General features: G+C 40.7%; 1 protein-coding gene across 1 annotated transcript in view; it reads left to right on the top strand.

The window, feature by feature from the left end:
• The window catches only part of LOC308086442 (unconventional myosin-Vb), a gene marked incomplete at both ends in the record, with an annotated part of 32,883 nt that extends 17,048 nt beyond the window's left edge, over nt 1–15,835 (top strand). Inside the window, 15 exons of the mRNA XM_080429964.1 lie at nt 148–360; nt 921–1,014; nt 1,747–1,895; nt 4,578–4,778; nt 5,216–5,316; nt 5,894–6,011; nt 6,303–6,402; nt 7,290–7,412; nt 8,084–8,235; nt 8,968–9,057; nt 9,363–9,495; nt 10,105–10,408; nt 12,106–12,283; nt 12,881–12,961; nt 15,671–15,835. Of these exons, the coding sequence (XP_080286090.1) occupies nt 148–360; nt 921–1,014; nt 1,747–1,895; nt 4,578–4,778; nt 5,216–5,316; nt 5,894–6,011; nt 6,303–6,402; nt 7,290–7,412; nt 8,084–8,235; nt 8,968–9,057; nt 9,363–9,495; nt 10,105–10,408; nt 12,106–12,283; nt 12,881–12,961; nt 15,671–15,835 (2,202 nt within the window). The remainder of the gene's footprint in view (nt 1–147; nt 361–920; nt 1,015–1,746; nt 1,896–4,577; nt 4,779–5,215; nt 5,317–5,893; nt 6,012–6,302; nt 6,403–7,289; nt 7,413–8,083; nt 8,236–8,967; nt 9,058–9,362; nt 9,496–10,104; nt 10,409–12,105; nt 12,284–12,880; nt 12,962–15,670) is intronic.
• Between the last annotated feature and the right edge of the window lie 2,757 nt (nt 15,836–18,592).

Genomic DNA, 18,592 nt, shown 5'->3' with positions numbered 1-18,592 from the left:
ATCTGAGAAAAACTAAATCACTATAAAAAACAAAAATTAATTAATTAATTGTTCATTGATCTTAATCGAGGTGATATTGATTTGAAGTCATCAGCCCTACTGTAACAACACATGTGTGTGTGCTCTGTACTTGGCGTATCCATCCAGGGCAGGGAGCGTGCTGCTCTGAAGGAGACCCTCCATGCTGAACGCGAGTCCCACAGCGCTGAGCTGGATGCCCTGAGGGGGGCGCTGCAGAAGCTAGAGAGCCAAAAACAGCAGCACGTTCCGCAGCCGATCCCCGTCGTTACTGAGAAGGAGGTGGAGGAAAAGAGGAGGGCAGAGGAGAAGGCCGCTCAAGAGATCTCACGGTTCACACAGGTAGATGCAGGGACCGCAAAATAATGTGTCATAGATTTCTATCAGCCTAGTTGGACAGTTATGTTACAGGATAACTAAACCCCCCTTTTGTTAGACACTTTCGTGAAGGTAAACAATTTATTACAATGATATTGCATTTCATTTGGCGGTGTTCCTGCTCCTGTGATACTAGAGATTTATCTGCGTAAAGCATGACACAGAATCTGACATCACGAACCCCCCTGAAGCAGAGCCTAAGATACAGGGTTATTACATGAACATAATGTTGAACCCTTCAAGGGCATACTGATAACATCATACAATCCACCGAAATCCATACAATTAGCATACTGACATAGTGAATTAAATGCCAGGAGGAGGCTGGGGAGGTAAATATCTTTGGTGTGTGTGCGTGTGCGTGTGGGTGTGCGTGTGCGTGTGCGTGTGCGTGTGCGTGTGGGTGTGCGTGTGCGTGTGCGTGCGTGTGCGTGTGCGTGTGCGTGTGTGTGTGTGTGTGTGTTTGTGTTGTAATGCTTTGTGTCACTATTTCACACCTTTTTCACTCAACTTCTTTGACACAGGAGCTACAGGCCCTGCAGACAGAAAGGGAGCGTCTAGGTAAAGAGAAGGAGGAACTCTCTTCACGTCTTCTTGAGCAAGAGAAGACACAGGAGGGTAGGTGACCCAACCTCCACTGTCCTGAACCAGTTTTGATCAATAGTGAAGTTCCCTCTTTCTCACAGTCTCTGTGTGTGTGTGCGTGCGTGCGTACGTGTGTGCATGTCAGTGTTGATTTTGACAACAAATTTTGATCATTTAGTCATAGTCTTTTGAATAAAATTCCATTGAGTTTTAGTCATATTTTAGTCGTCTGAAATGTTTTAGTTTTTGTCTAGTTTTAGTGGACTAAAAATACAAAGATTGTAGTTGACTAAAGCTACAGTAGATTTAGTTGACTAAAATGTATGTTGGCGGTGCCTTGATGGTGTCGTAATGGCTGATTTTACACTTGGTTGCATGCTGAAAATAGCCGATCTACAAGCTCACAGCACGACGCGTTGTGATCTTGTAGATCGGCTATTTTCAGAGTAGATCTGCTATTTTCAGAGCGCAACCAAGCATAAAATGACTTGTCATTTAGTTCTACTGGATCTCTTCTCCACTAGTCCCTCACTAACATTTTAGTCTAGTTTTTATTTGTTGACAAAATTGTCAATACTTTAGTCTTAGTTTTAGTCATCATAGATTCGTTTTCTTAGTTTTCGTCTGTGAAAAAAGGTAGTCGACGAACATTTTTCGTCATAGTTTTAGTCGACGAAATCAACACTAGTGTGTGTGTGCGTGTGCGTGTGTGTGTGTGTGTGTGTGTGTGTGTGTGTGTGTGTGTGTGTGTGTGCGCGTGTGCAGAGTGTGTGCGTGACGCTGTGTCCCAGGCAGGTGAGTCTCTGAGGGCTGAGGTGGATGATGAGCGGAGGAAGTACCAGGGTCTGCTCAGAGAATTCACAAGACTGGAGCAGAGATACGACAACCTCAAGGAGATGAGCCTGATCACAGAGGTACACACGTGTAAACATTCACAGGGGGTCTTCAACGTTTTTCAGGCCAAGGACCCCTTAGGTGAGAGAGAGATGAAGCAGGGACCCCCACTACATATTGTTTTTTTTTTTTAACTTATTGCCTTTCGGCCTGCGAGAGAGTATGTTTTCGCCCCTGTCCGTCCGTCCGTCCGTCCGTCCGTGTGTCCGTCCGTCCGTGTGTCCTGTCTGTGTGTTAGCAGCTAATCTCTGGCACCGTTGGCCCGGTCGCTCCGAAACTGTGCACACACACTCCCTGGATGCCAATTCAGAACCTCTGCCCCAATTTTTTCACATGGGCCTGTTATAGCGCCACCAGGAGGCCGATTTGTGCAAAACCCATTTTTTCCTATTACTCCTATAGCTTTTAACTAAACGTCATGCAAATCGGTACACAGTATCTCTATAGTCATGTGATCAACCCGGATCTGTTCAATTTCCCATATTCCATCCTCATTGGCTAAGGTTGGCTTCCAAAGTTTGCAGGATTGGTGAGTTTTGAACAAACTGCCTCAAATCATGAACGCAGCTTGCCATTTCCATAAAATTGCACACGCACATTCCCACTAGGCAGAGGAAGAAATGCCACTTAAAACTTTTCAAATCAGCCTCATGGTGGCGCTATAACAGGCCGATTTGCATTTCTAACTATAACTGCACCGATCTGTGTGAAACTTTGCACACACACTCCCTAGAAGCCAAGGAAAAACATCTGCACTGCATTTTTCACATCTGCTTTTTACAGCGCCACCAGGAGGCCGACTTATGTCAAATACATTTTTGAATATTAATCCTTCAGATTTTATCCAAACATCACGCAAATCGGTACACAGTATCTCTATAGTCATGTGATCAAGACGCATCTGTCCGCTATTTCATATTCCATCCTGATTGGCAAAGGTTGGCTTCCAAAGTTTGCAGGATTGGTCCGTTTTGAACAAAATGTCTCAAATCATGAACGCGGCGTGCGATTTCCCTGAAAGTTTGCACGCACATTCCCACTAGGCCGCGGAAGAAATGCCACCCTTTTCACATTGCCCTGTTATAGCGCCACCAGCAGGTCTACTTTAGCAAAACACATGTTTGGAACAAAATGCCTCAAATCATGAATGCATGCACATTCCCACTAGGCCGAGGGAGAAATGCCACCCTTTTCACATTGGCCTATTATAGCGCCACCAGGAGGCCACAATAACCTACCTGACCTGGCGGAGACCTGTGCTCCGAGGAGCACTTTTTCTAGTTCTTTATTGTTTTCCAGTTAGAAATTCAACGATCAAATAAACAAAAATGAGAATGACACATAGACAGAGAAATAAAATGAAATGAAAGTAAATAAAGTAAAGACAAACAAAAAGGCATACAAAAATTGTGTTGAGGTGGGCGTAGTACACAAGGATTAACATATTTATGGATTACATTATTTTCTTTTTTTTCTTTTTTAACATTCAATCAATGAATTACATTTCTCATCAAACAGTAAGAAGTCCATTTCTTCCAGTTCTTCGTATATTGTTCCGCTCTCAGCCTAAGAGAGAAGGTCAGATTCTCCATAGAGTCTATCTCATTGACAACCGTAGTCCAGTCTTCCTTGGTAGGTGGTGTGGCCTGTAGCCATTTCCGAGTGATGGCTTTCTTACAGGCAACCAAAATGATTTTATACAGATATAAGTCCTGGCTCATGAGTTCAGCGGGGATCCCACTACATATTGTATAAAATTGTGTTGCAGATTAAACTTATGTTTTTTGTTTATTTTACACACTATCTTTTCTATTAATATGTTGGATTCACGTTTATGTGTATTTTCAGACATTTAACCACTTAAAGTAATACTAGGTAACTTTAAAAAAATAAATAAAGTTAAATTGTATATCTTTTGTGAGTGGCAAATGTTTCATAACACCCACTCCATGAATTTCACCCCCGAAAGCCTTTTATAAACATATTTTCTATTGAAAGTGGACAGGGACGTGTTTCCGGCGAAAATGACGTCATCCGGACGGAAATGCACCGGTTTCCTGTTTGGCCAGGAACTACCGCGCTAATAACAAAAAGGAATCCTACGCTGTTTTTAAGACATTATAGGATTTGAAGATGGAAAAACAACAGCAAAAGAAAACACAGCTCTAGGTAACTAATGCTCCACTGGCTAAGAGAAACGATTCGCAGATAGTATAAAACAATTAAAAGAACGCTATTTGAAACGCTTCTGTCTTCCGGTGAAAACAAATGGAATTCTGGGTAATGCAGGAATAAACAAACGACCTGCAGTGACGGTAATGACAAGCAGAGGCTGCTAAAAATCGTTATTTGTGGACCTGCCTTGTATTACTTTAAACCCTCAATAGTAGTAAAGTTGACCTTTGCCGCTGTGTTTGGTCTGCTCTTTTTTCCTTCTAATCTACACCAAACCTCTTCGCCGAAAATAGCCGATCTACAAGCTCACAACGCCTCGCAGCGTGAGGCCCTGTGTGCTTGTAGATCTGCTATTTTCGGCTAATGTTCCCTTCAGAATAGGGAAGCTATAGGGTTGAAGTGGTTAATGTTGAAGACCCCTGGAATATAGCACTATTTAACACTTATTTGAACAAAAGATAAATATCACAGCCCCTTTAAGGTTAAAATATTTCAAAGTTTAAAATGTGTTCTTTTCCCCATGGCAGCATGCCAAGGGTCACAGACGAACTGACTCCACCCAGAGTGTGGGCTGGGAGCCCACCTCTCCGACCCCCTTGTCTCCTTCCCTCTCCAACCCACCGCTCTACCCATCTACACCCACCTCTCCAGAGGAGGTCCGCAGGATCAGTGTGACCTCAGCCAGCCAGGAGTGGAATGTCCCTGTCTGGGGCGCCGAGACACCCATGGTGAGAGAATATATCGTTGCTGTCGGGCAGAAACCTCTTATCTGCACATTCTAACTTTTTGTGTTTTTTTCGTAAGTTAATGTCCTACTTGATCTACAGCGTCACACAAAAGTATCAAAAGTAGCAGATCTGCAAGCTCGAAACGCGAGAGCTTGTATGTTTATTGGTGTTTATATTTCATGCTTAATATAGGTACAGGGACATGACTGTCCATTAAAACTACCTTTTATACCTACCTTAGTCTATGCTAACTATATATTCTCAAATAGAATTTTTCAACACACAACTAATTACTAATTACTAAGTTAGTAATTATTATTAAGAAACAAAGTAGATTGGGTTGACATTTCACAAACATGTCTTCTTTGGAACATCTACGTGGAGGTTGGTTTTGGCAGAATGTTTAGTTTGTGTTATTGCTTGTACAACACTTAAAGGAGCCGCTAATGGAGAGGATGGGCTTGGCCAAAGACGCAGCAGTGAAGATGAGAGGAGAGGACCTGGGACATGCCTACGACGCTGTACGAGTAGCCAACAAGTCAGTGTTACATTTCACCATAACAAGCCATTTCATATAAAGTATTTTACTAAGTAAAATATCTGTAGTAGCGGTACAACATTGTGAAACAGTGAAAGTGGAGGTTGTGATTTCAAAAGATATTACCAAGGGCAAGCATATGAATAGAAAACAATACAGGACCCAGAATGTATCCCTGCGGACCACCACAGGTAAAGGGGACACGAGAAGATGGACGGACAGACAAACAGACGGATATTCCATTAGCTCTTCTACATAATTACATCATCATGCAATGACTTCACAACATCGTCATTGCAACCAATGTACTTGTCTTTTAAAAGTAAACGTCCAACAAACAAAATGTCATTCAACGACTTGTTCCAACCAATTAAACTGTTGTTTAACAACTCATCCTGTAAATTAGTTGCACTGATTCACAATGGTGCTGGTGTGTGAAATGTTTCACTGGACAATAACTAACCTTACTAAGAGTATTCTACCAAAAGTGATGTATGGTACCCCTCATGTTACTGGAATCTTTTGGAGTGTTTGGAGATTTTGTAATACTTTCTTTTCCATCAATGTGTCTGGTCAGGTTTTTGGAGGGCCAGCTCCGTAGCCAGCACAGCCAGTGGGAGGAGGAGAGGGAGGCTATGAGGAACACACAGCAGCATGGAGGAGTCTCTGAGCCTTCCTCCGGTGCACAGCATCAGGTACACTGTCAAATTCTGGGCCCTTACAAGTCCATTTGGTTCCATGATGAGACTAGTGTACACTCACCGATTTAAATGTTCTGTGTATGACCCCCATATGTCGGTCATAGAACTTTCCACCTTTAGATCAATGCTCAAGCTCAAATGGTCTCTGTGTGTGAGTGTGTGTGTGTGTGTGTGTGTGTGTGTGTGTGTGTGTGTGTGTGTGTGTGTGTGTGTGTGTGTGTGTGTGTGTGTGTGTGTGTGTGTGTGTGTGTGTGTGTGTGTGTGTGTGTGTGTGTGGACGTGCAGGATTTGCTCGAGGCAAGAGAACAGGAGTGTGTGAGACTAAGAAGAGAAGTAAAGGAGCTGAGAAACACAGTCACAGTCAGGCGACTACTGGCTCAAACAGGTATGATATTACATCACTAGTTATGATACACATCAGCATATAGTTGTTGTCGGGCAGAAACCTCTTATCTCCATACAGTACCTCCATATTCTAACGTTTTGTGTTTTTTCGATAAATGAACGCCCTACTTGATAATACTACAGTGTCACACAAAAGCATGAAAAGTAACAGTTTTGGACGTATGAGGTTTCCACCCGACAGAGACAATATGGAGGTGATACTACAGTAATACAACTGCTTTCATTTGACTGTCCCTGGAAAAAAAACATTATTTAAATCATCAGAAGTTGGATAAAAGTTAAAAGCATTAAATTAACTGGGGTTGCAAAATCGTGGGATAAAAAAATTGAGTAAAAAAAAAAAGAGTTTGGTACACTTTGAGTAAGCTGGACTATGATCGTCATAATCGTTTCCATGTTGAACAATGTTCATACATTTTCAAAGCAGAAATAGCAGATCAGCTATTTACACTATTTTAACATTTTAAATATAAAATTATTAAATATGTCAATAATATCTTTGTATATTTAAGTTATTTATGATATCTGCCTTGTGCAATTTTTGATTATGAAGCCTAAAAGGCAAACAGAAATAGTATTTTAATTAATAATTTTCCAGTGTTCAATGCCAAAAACACAGTTAAATCGCTAATCGCAATTATTTGTATGACAAGTAATTGTCAACTTAAATAGTGTAATCGTGACAGCCCTAGACCTACAGTAGGTGTCTTCTGCTTGTTTTCAACACGCATTAATTGTAAGCACACATTAATCTAACAGTACAACATGAGAAGCAAAACTCTGAATATGTACGGCTCCTTACATCTGTGTAGTCTTGTCTTTGCTCCTCTGTTGTCTTGTCTGTGTTATGGCGTTTTCTAGGTCCAGTCCTCCCATTATCTTTGCCCCCAGAAGGCTCTACTCCCTCCCAAATGAAAGCAGTGACCGTTACAGGCTTGCTGGAATGCAGGAAGAAAGATGAGGCCAAGCTTATCAAGAACCTCATCACAGGTGAGAATCAGAGTCACATTCTCTTTTATTTGTACTTATTTGGGCAATTTATTAGAGGTGAACAATTAAAAATAGCGACAATCGCAGATCTACAAGCTCACAGCCCCCCCCCCCCCCCCTTGCCTAGAACTGGATAATTGATTGAGGTCATGAGTACGCAAGGTGTACTTTTGGCTGAGGGGGCGGAGTACACCCTGCGTATGTCACTGATCTCATGACCTCAATCAATTATCCAGTTCTAGGCAACATAAAAGGGGGGGGGTGGGCTTTTTTCTTATTTCCACACAACAGCTCTAAGGTGTATTAACCCATTAAGACCTGAGGCGATTCTTTAAAAAAAATCTAAATCCTAACAGTTTTTTGAAAAAAATCAAACAATTATTTTTCAAGATTTTTCAAAAATAGCAGATCTACAAGCTCATAGCGCGGCACTCGGTGCCGCGCTATGAGCTTGTATATTTGCTATTTTTGAATAGCCCAAAGACATCTAAAAATGACACACAGATGCGTTACCAGTCTTAATGGGTTAAAGACATAGTTCAAAGTAGAAAATGAGTGGTATTCCCCTTTAAGTGTTTAATTCAATGGGCAATAGCTAAGACTTAAATAGTATATGAATATGACCTGTGTGCGTGTGCGTGTGTGTGCGTGTGCGTGTGTGTGTGTTTAAGATGTGCGTGTAGACAGTGCCTTGTCTCTACCCCCTGGCCTGGCAGCCAGTGTGCTGTTCCTGTGTGTGCGCCAGGCTGACTGCAGTGGAGACCAGACTCGTGCCCGCTCACTCTGTAGCGCTGCTGTCGCCGCCATGAAAGGAGCTCTAAAGGTACTGGTTTTGGGTTGTGTCCCAACGACACACATCCCAAAAATAAATGTAAAGGTGCTGCACAAAAATATGTACAGTCTTACCTAAAGGGGAGACAATGGTAACACTTTAGTTAAAGGTCGGGTCTATAATACATTATAATCGCATTTAGAATGCATTATAATACACTTTAAGGCTTGTTATTAATTGCTGGTCATAATGCATTATAAGCTTAGCAGAACAGCACATTACCATACTTAGTTATAGATTATCTTTATATACATAAAGACATTTCTTTATATTTACCATCCCAGGTATATATAACGCACATCATGGTAACACTGCTGCTACACATACACCCTCCACCAAGGACAAAAGGAGAATGAAAACTTAAATGAAAACAGATGCCACTCAAGGGGCAGTGGGGCCTCCCAGCCAGCTCTGCAGGGGCTGTATCTTAGCAACTAATGAGTTACAATGGCAGCCTCCAGTCTCTCCATGTGTCTCCAAATGGACCTGTAAGGGTCCTTGGACATGAAAGGGTGCATTTGGTTACATGTGCACACTCTCAGTGGTTACACATGCCGAAATAACACTGAGGACTATGTATCACACACATAGTTGATGATGACAGGATTTGCAAATATTATTTGTTGTCTGAGATCTCTCTTCAACACACATACGTACGCACACACACAAAAGTGTCAATTACATTACAATTACTGACATTTCTGTGCTTTTCTCTTCTTGCAGAAACATAATAATGATGTAGATATGACAGCACTGTGGATGAAAAATGCCTGTCTGTTGAATGACCTATTGACCCAGCACTCAACAAAGCAGGTAAGAATCTTGCCATACTAACAAGAAATGTGGAAATAATTCAGTACCTCTGTAATCCACTGGACAAAGACGACCTTGCTGCTGAGATGCTTTTTGAGTTGCCAGGTAACACACAAAACCTTTTCCTGACCTTGTGTATACAGGCCTATAAAAATCTGCTGGCCGCAGATCGGCTAATGAAAAGGATAAATATTTAATCACCACTAGGTCATTGGAAACAACACGATGATAGCAGAATAGTAATGTATTATTAAAGCAGCATTATTGATTCTTAATGTGGTGTTATTGATTCCCATAAGGTTGGAACCCTGGGGTCAGAGGCACTGGTTCCATTGACCTGCGACCTTAGTGACCTGAGCCGAACCCTCAGTGACCTGTGTATCCGGGCCTACCAGCAGCTCCTCTCCATCACGGAGACACGCCTCCAGAACATTATAGGTAAATGCACCGATCAGTGGTGGACAGTAACAAAGTACAGAATTATTCAAAAATGTTTTATAAATGCGCAGCACAAAGTGACACGCTGTGAACTTGTATATCTGCAATTTCTGAATAGCCAACGTATAGAATATGGATAAAGGGGTTAAAATGATTGTGATGCTGTATTACAATCATTTGTTATACAGTACGGTACTTAAGTACATTTTTAAAGTATCTGTCTTGAGTATTTGTGTTTTCTGGATACTTATGACTTACATTACATTTCAAAGACAAATATTGCACTTTTGAACTCCACTACACCTCTAAGTACATTATGAATAAACCACTTGAGCCCTACTTAAAATACAGTGAACGTAGCCGATCTACAAGCTCACAATGTGTCTCGATACCATTTTCTGGAACGTCTGACAAGAAATTCTGGAAAATAATAGATTTTTGTTGGATTCTTTGTTTTTGTTTCAATAACTCGAGTACAAATTTGACAGAGCAACTTTCACTTTGAGTAATATTTAACCAGGAGTATCTATAGTTTGTCTCAAGTACTGGGGGGGTTGAGTATTTTTCGCTGCTTTTGTCTTCTTAACACCCCCCACCCTTCTCCTCCAGTCCCAGCCATGTTAGAAAGCGAGACCATACCGGGTCTGTCCGGGTCTGCTCTCATTAAACTGGGAGGATCCAGGAAGCGAGCGGGTTCAGACCCCAGCAGGGCCGCGGGGGCCGACGCCCCCACCATGGCGTCGGTGCTGAGGGTGCTGGGGGCCCTGCACGCCGCCCTGTCCCGCCAGGCTCTGCCCTCCACGCTGCTGGAGCAGGCCTTCCACCAGCTCACCTACCTCATCTCTGCCTCGGCGCTCAACAGCCTGCTGCTGAGGAAAGACATGTGCTGCTGGAGCCGAGGCATGCAAATACGGTAAGCCAGTCCATGTCAAGGACCCCCAAAATGATATGTATTTGGCCGCGGACCCCCATCTCAAATATTTTGTCCCCCCCCCCCCAGAAGCAAAGATTCTATTAACACATTGAATGCCAATCGCGTAGATCTACGCGAACCTATTTAAAGCCGCAGCGTGCCAGTCGCGTAGATCTACGCGAACCGCCGATTCCCATTGATTTTGCCCCAGGTGCACTTTCCGAATTTTTTTGATCCATTTCCGTTTCCGGTTTCCGGTCGGAAACGGAATTATTCGGGTTCCGGTTTTTTCGATCGTATCCGCTTCCTGTCTGGGATCCTGTTTAAAACTCGATTTTCTCGGTTGTTGTTTTTCTCCTCGCTGATCACTGTTTAGCGTTGATCAGAGCTATCTTCAAGATGGCGGCACGGATTTGGAAACTGTTTTCGCTGGCCGTTTCTCACAGATCCGCTGTGTGTTTAGAACCAAATGAACGCGCACTTTTAAGTTATTTAGCGAGGTCTGTGGCGACATGAAAAAAACAAAAAAACAACAATAAAACGCTGGCACTGGTGAGTACATTATGAGATTAAACTCTGGCATGGAATGTGTTAAGAAGCTATTACAAATGCTCGCTTAAAAAATATATGTTTTCAAAGGTTTGCACAAATTTTCACGATTAAAAAAAAATAGCAGATCTACAAGCTCGTAGCGCGGCACTCGGTGCCGCGCTACGAGCTTGTAGATCTGCTATTTTTGAATAGCCAAAGTATAAAAGGTTAAAGTTATTGTGATGCGTAACACCTTTTGCTGGGGACCCCCTGGAACTTCCCCCAAGGACCCTTGGGGGTCCCCGGACCCCACTTTGAGAACCAATGCGGTAAGCAAGCACAGACACATGCATGTCGTTGCTGAAACCTCTTATCTCCATATTTTTACGTTTTCTTTCGTTGTTTTGGTAAATTAACGCCCTACTTGATCATACTACAGCGTCTAGATCTACTTTTGCTATTTTTTAATGGGAATCCTGAAAAGTAACAGTTTTTTGGAGATTTGGAGGTTTCCACCCGACAGAGACGATGTGTAGGACTAGGAATGCAGCTATCGATTACTTTTTTTAGATGAATCGAGATGTCTTTTAATGCGAATAAAATTCAAATAGATTTTTCATAATCGACTAAATGTATTAGGCGAGAAGGTAGGATTCATGGCAATTAGGATGTAAATATATTTTGGATTTGAGTTTTTGATTGATTGACATTTTTATTAGGCAAAATAATGTAAAACAACACAGTTACATTTATAATACTTTCGTCTAAAAGGTCCGACCAAAAAAGTCCTTGCGGACTTGTTTCCGTTGGGGTCCTTGAATTAATTTCATAGACATATATAGTAGCAACCAAACAGTTCAAATATCAACATAAAAATACAGAGAAAAAATACCACTATGTAAAAAAAAAACATGGATGATGGATGGCTTGTTATAGTTCACTGTTAATATTTATTTTACTATTGTTGAACCATAATCTCAAGGCCAGACTGAATCCAACTCATCATTATGAATACTGACACAAATCTTAATGTAAGGGTACAGAGTAAATTTTTTTTTATTAAATAACCCAGATTGCCCTGGGTAGGCAACCTGACCTAGTCGGAGTCCTGCCCTCCGAGGGGTGCATTTTTTAACCTTTTTTATGACTATTTCTCCCTCTCCCAGATATAATGTGAGCCTGCTGGAGGAGTGGCTGCGTTGCCATGGCCTGCAGGCAGGGGGCGCTGTGGCCACACTGGTGGAGCCGCTCATTCAGGCCGTCCAGCTGCTGCAGGTGGGGAAAAAGACTGAGGCGGATTCACAGGCCATCGTTCAGACCTGCACCGCGCTGTCCAAACCTCAGGTGGGTCTCTCTTTGTCTTTCTGTGTTTGTTTCAACCCATTAAGACCGGGAACAAGATTTCTTTGGCTATTCAAAAATAGCAGATCTACAAGCTCATTTTTGAAAAATCGTGAAAATTTGTGCAAATCTTTGAATATATATATATTTTTTAAAGCGAACATTTTTAACTAAAATCTTTGCTTCTGGAGGTCCCTGGAACAAAATATTTTGAGATTAGGGTCCGTGGCCAAATGCATATCATTTTGAGGGTTCTTATAGCAATATAAGTTTTTTCAAAAAACGTAGGATTTAGAAGACATTTGTCAAATGTTTGACAAATGAATATTTGACAAATGACAATGTTGACAATGTTCACTTAAAAAATATATATATTCAAAGATTTGCACAAATGTTCCACTATTTTTCAAAAATAGCAGATCTACAAGTTCATACTCGGTGCCGCGCTATGAGCTTGTATATCTGCTATTTTTGAATAGCCCAAAGAAATACAAAAATGACAGAGATGCGTTCCCGGTCTTAATGGGTTTTAAAAAAAATGACTCCAGTGTGTTCAGCTCTCAAGCCTGAATGTCTTTGATGTCTTACTTGATCCAACAGATTGTGAAGATCCTGACCCTTTACACCCCCGACAGTGACCTTGAAGAAAGAGTCACACTGAATTTTATCCGCTCTGTCCAGGTAGGTACACACCATGGTAGTATGGTAAAAATGGACCCGTATAGATCAATTTTTACCATCTCATAGTTAGATTTTTTGAAAGTTTTAATGTGCAGAAGCTTGTAGATAAAGCCTATTTTTGGTTATTCGTTATTTTAAGATTAAAGAGTATTTGAAGTGGTCATACTAGTAACACACTTAAATTTGCCAAAAAACCCTAATAATCTCGGATATTTCATGAAAGCAAAGGTTAAAGCCTCAATCAATCTGCAATGTCTTCAACTGGTTGGCTGTATCATGGCCACCAAAACATCATAATTATACATATCGTGATAATTGTTTCTGAAACACTCGCTCCTTTTACGCTGTTTCACAAAATGCAATTTTCTGTCGGGATACTTTGCAGTCGCGTAAAAGAAGTCCTAGGGGCCTGTTCCCAGGGCCGCGCCAAGGGTAGTGCGAACGGTGCGGCCGCACAGGGCCCCGCGCTTGGGGGAGCCCCGCAAAAAAATTAACAGAATCACATTTATTAAGAGTTATAAAAAGAAATAACCGCAAATAACCACCAAAAACTCGCGCGCGGGGACGGGGGCGCGCACGCGCGCTGCGCGCGCGCACGCGACTTCGCGCGCGCACGCGACTTCGCACAGGGCCCCGCATTTCTCCCGCACGGCTCTGCCTGTTCCTCAAAAGGTGAATTAAAAAAGCCTGGCCTTAAAGGGATACTTCACTTTCACATAAAATAAACATTTAAAAAATATATTAAAAATAAATGAAAAAAGTAATGGAAAAATCACGGCCCCCTCACGCATTAGAGTGTCCTACTAATGTGTGAGGGGGCCTTTATTTTGACATAACTTCTTTCATTTTTTTTAAATATTTATTTTTAATGTTTATTTTATGTGAAAGTGAAGTATCCCTTTAAGCCAAATCCAGGCTTGACAAAGTCGGGTCCGAAAAGCCTCGTTTATTCCGTTCCTCAGACGCCAAGCCAGGCTGAAAAGGAGCAACTTTGTCGAGCTAGGCTATGTCAAGCCAGGCTGTGTCCAGCCAGGATAATGAAGCCAGGCTGAATGGGCGGCGATTCGCCGGCGACGTATTTCTATAAAAGACCATGAACTCGAGCACAGATTCCTTGAACTTGACCAATCACGGAGTCCAAAACCAGAGCAGCGTTCTTCTCTGTGGCTGAATAGCAGCACTGCAGCAGCTCATGAAATCATACAAGGAAGTAAAATGTATTTAAGCAAGAAAGGAAACGCGACCGCAATAAATAGATCCAGGGAGAAAGCATGGCAAAGTATTGGAAGCACACACAGTGTGTGTGTGTGTGTGTGTGTGTGTGTGTGTGTGTGTGTGTGTGTGTGTGTGTGTGTGTGTGTGTGTGTGTGTGTGTGTGTGTGTGTGTTTGAGACGAACGGGCAACGGGACGAACGGGAACGGGACGGGACGGGGGGGGGGGTGTACTGCGACGGGGGCCACAACGGGACAGGACAGGACGGGACGGGACGGGGGGGTTGACCGCGACAGGGGGCCGTGACGGGATGAGCGGGGGGGACGGGACGGGACGAGACACGCAATAAATAACCCCACATTTGCAAGACCACTTTGGTAGAGGTTTGGGTTGTGTAGTTAGCTTGCCATCATGATGTAACTCCAAAGATGGACAAGAAATAAAAAATAATTTCTCCATTGACTAGAAATTGATAATTTAAAATATGCTCCTCATTGACTTACAAAGAGGCTCCTTTAAACCCATAACTAATCATTTATATATATATATATATATATATATATATATATATATATATATATATATATATATATATATATATATATATATATATATATATATATATATATATATATATATATAAATGATTAGTTACGGGTATATGTGTGTGTATGTATGTGTCAGACATTTTTTATAATATTTAAAAAAAAAATATATATATTATCAAACAACAAGATGAACTATAGTGTTAACTATAACAGAGTGACAATTACATATCACATGAGTCATTGTGAAACAATTATGATTATGATTCATGGTCACACACTATTTCAGTAATTAATTTGATTATATCTTATTGTATTTATTTCATTTTATTTGAATGCAGGGTAATTAAAATGAGTCCATATACAAACACATGTTTTGAATTAACTGTGGAAAAACTTGAAGAACAAGGCACTAGATTAAGTAAGCTTGGCTGTTAGCCTGCTCCTGACCAGGCTAACTTCGCAGCTAAATTGCCATGGTAACTAAGCTAGGCTTGCTTCAATTCTCTTTTGAGGAATCGGATAAGGCTAAATTTAGCCAGGGTGAACTGGCTAAACTAATCTTCAAGATAATTCACCTTTTGAGGAACCGACTCAGCTCTAATCCTGGCTAAATTAAGCCAGGATAGGTGGAAAAGCCAGGCTTTAGCTCTAATTCACCTTTTGAGGAACAGGCCGGAAACCAAATTAGTCTGAGCCTATCTAGCTTGCTGCTTAGTAAGCACTTTTAGTAGAAGTGGAAATCCAAAAATATATTTCAAAGACTTTTCTTGGAGCGGAAATGACAACACCGACCGTCCTGTCACAACTTTTGTGAGGCGGAATGTCAGACTCTGCAGTATTCGAAGATCGTGGAAGAGTTGTGTGGCTTGAGAGACTAGGCTGTCGTTAAGATGTGAAGGTGCATAATAATATGCCATTGCGTAATTGCCTCTGTCTTGGCTCTTGTAGGGTCTTCTCAAGGACCGCTCTGACGGTCAGCCTGCCCAGCAGCTCCTGATGGACGTGAGGCGCGTGTTCCCCGTCACATTCCCCTACCTGCCTCCCGCAATGCTTCACGCTGAACAGTTACACATCCCAGACTCCATGAAGCTCTCCTTCCTCCGCAAAGCCTAAAGCCTCGGCTATACTTAGTTGCACATACATTAGCTGTTTTGCACCATAAATAGCCGATCTGCAAGATCACAATGCGTAGCAGAACGGCGCTTTGTGAGCTTGTCGATCGGCTTTTTACGGTGCGCGGCAGCATAAATCAGGCATAAGGGCCGGAAGATAGCTCTCTGCTCTGCAACTTCCTCGAAATTGAGCTTGGAAATCTGCAATTTTTCGTACTTTTGGATTTGAATCCTGAAAAGTAGCAGTTTTGGACATAGAGACGATAAGAATAAACTCTTAATGATTATAGTAGTATTTCCTATTTTGAAGTGATATTATTATGTTGAATATAAACAGTGCCATGTCTTCGACTTACATCAATGTAATTCACAATAATCAGACCTGCATAGAGCTATTAAAAATGTGATGCGTAAGGTGGTTTGTCTGACTGCCCTTTTTTGGTTTATTTTATGTTTTGATTATTATTGTATTGTATGTTGTTTCCCTGCATCAGTCCTGTGCTTGTGATACTAATAACATCAGTGAAACATGAATGATATCCAGACCTACAGTATGTAATACCATACCTCACAAACTGTTACCATTATGTTCCATGTGGTCCCACTCTCTATATCGTTGCTGTTGGGTAGAAACCTCTTATCTCCATATTCTAGTTTTTTCGTAAATAAATACCCTACTTCATCATACTACAGCGTCACACAAAAGCATCAAAGTAGCAGATCTACAAGCTCGAAACGAAAAAAAGCCATGTGTAGTTTTTGAAATATTTAACTTTAAGTGCCCAATGCAATGTCAATGGCAAATCTCTGGCAATGGACATTTAAAGGGAAAGAGTACAAACTTTGGCAGGCTACTAGTTCTACATACTTACATCTATAAACTCCATTCAAACTTTAAAATGTTCATCTCACTGTGGACATGTTTGCCTGAAAAGGAATCTTTGAAATGTTTCATTGTTTTAGAAATATACTCCTTTAAAAGTTCAGAAAATTATAATGGCGGTCGATGGAAGATTTTGACACCTAAAAAAAACACAAAAAATACTTTCACCTAGAGACTCCACTCACACTTTTTTAAATTCAGCTTACTGTGGACACACATGCGTGAACTTTTTACTTTGAAATGTTTTGTAGTTTTTGAGATTTAAGTTTTAAAACTTACATCTGAAAACTTTGGCAACTCGCTGTTCTTTCATACTTTAACCTATAAACTTGATTCACAATTAAAAAATTCCACCTTACTGTGGACATGCATGGTTGAGATTGTTACTTTGAAATAATGTTTAGTTTTTGAAATATTTAACTTTAAGTGCCCAATGCAATGTCAATGGCAAATCTCTGGCAATGGACATTTAAAGGGAAAGAGTACAAACTTTGGCAGGCTACTAGTTCTACATACTTACATCTATAAACTCCATTCAAACTTTAAAATGTTCATCTCACTGTGGACATGTTTGCCTGAAAAGGAATCTTTGAAATGTTTCATTGTTTTAGAAATATACTCCTTTAAAAGTTCAGAAAATTATAATGGCGGTCGATGGAAGATTTTGACACCTAAAAAAAACACAAAAAATACTTTCACCTAGAGACTCCACTCACACTTTTTTAAATTCAGCTTACTGTGGACACACATGCGTGAACTTTTTACTTTGAAATGTTCTGTAGTTTTTGAGATTTAAGTTTTAAAACTTACATCTGAAAACTTTGGCAACTCGCTGTTCTTTCATACTTTAACCTATAAACTTGATTCACAATTAAAAAATTCCACCTTACTGTGGACATGCATGGTTGAGATTGTTACTTTGAAATAATGTTTAGTTTTTGAAATATTTAACTTTTAAGTGCCCAATGCAATGTCAATGGCAAATCTCTGGCAATGGACATTTAAAGGGAAAGAGTACAAACTTTGGCAGGCTACTAGTTCTACATACTTACATCTATAAACTCCATTCAAACTTTAAAATGTTCATCTCACTATGGACATGTTTGCCTGAAAAGGAATCTTTTAAATGTTTCATTGTTTTAGAAATATACTCCTTTAAAAGTTCAGAAAATTATAATGGCGGTCGATGGAAGATTTTGACACCTAAAAAAAACACAAAAAATACTTTCACCTAGAGACTCCATGCACACTTTTTTTTTTAAATTCAGCTTACTGTGGACACACATACGTGAACTTTTTACTTTGAAATGTTTTGTAGTTTTTGAGATATTTAACTTTTAAAACTTACATCTGAAAACTTTGGCAACTCGCTGTTCCTTCATACCTTACTGTGGACATATATGTGACAATAAATGTGCAATTTAAAACCAGTGAGAACACATGACATCAGGCCACTGTTTCAGGTGGAACTTTTACTGATGAGGCTTCTTTCACAAAGCGCTTTGTATTATGTTATTGTAAACATATCAACGCAAGAGTTAGAAATGTACAATTTGTAAACATGAATCACAATAAATATGAGACAAAAATAAACCAATAGACACAGTCAGTGTATCCATTAGTTAACAATAATAATCTATAGTGTAAAAGATATTTAAAATATAACACATTTTACATCAATAATATCCTCAGACAGATGTAGTGTCTCCTAATGGACACTAGATGGCGTCCAAACAGCAGTTTTCAGTCTGTCCATTACAAGTCACAGAAGCGGTATTAAACACTCATTCAAACTACACACCCCAAACACACGCAAACACCTCTACCAAAAGAAAACAACAATTCTAAGTCAGCAATTGTGGACCGGGGCCCACT

This window comes from Gymnoscopelus braueri (genome assembly GCF_963280865.1).
Source record: "Gymnoscopelus braueri genome assembly, chromosome: 6".
In the NCBI taxonomy this organism is placed as follows: Eukaryota; Metazoa; Chordata; class Actinopteri; order Myctophiformes; family Myctophidae; genus Gymnoscopelus; species Gymnoscopelus braueri.
This window is presented reverse-complemented; position numbering and strand designations above follow the sequence as displayed.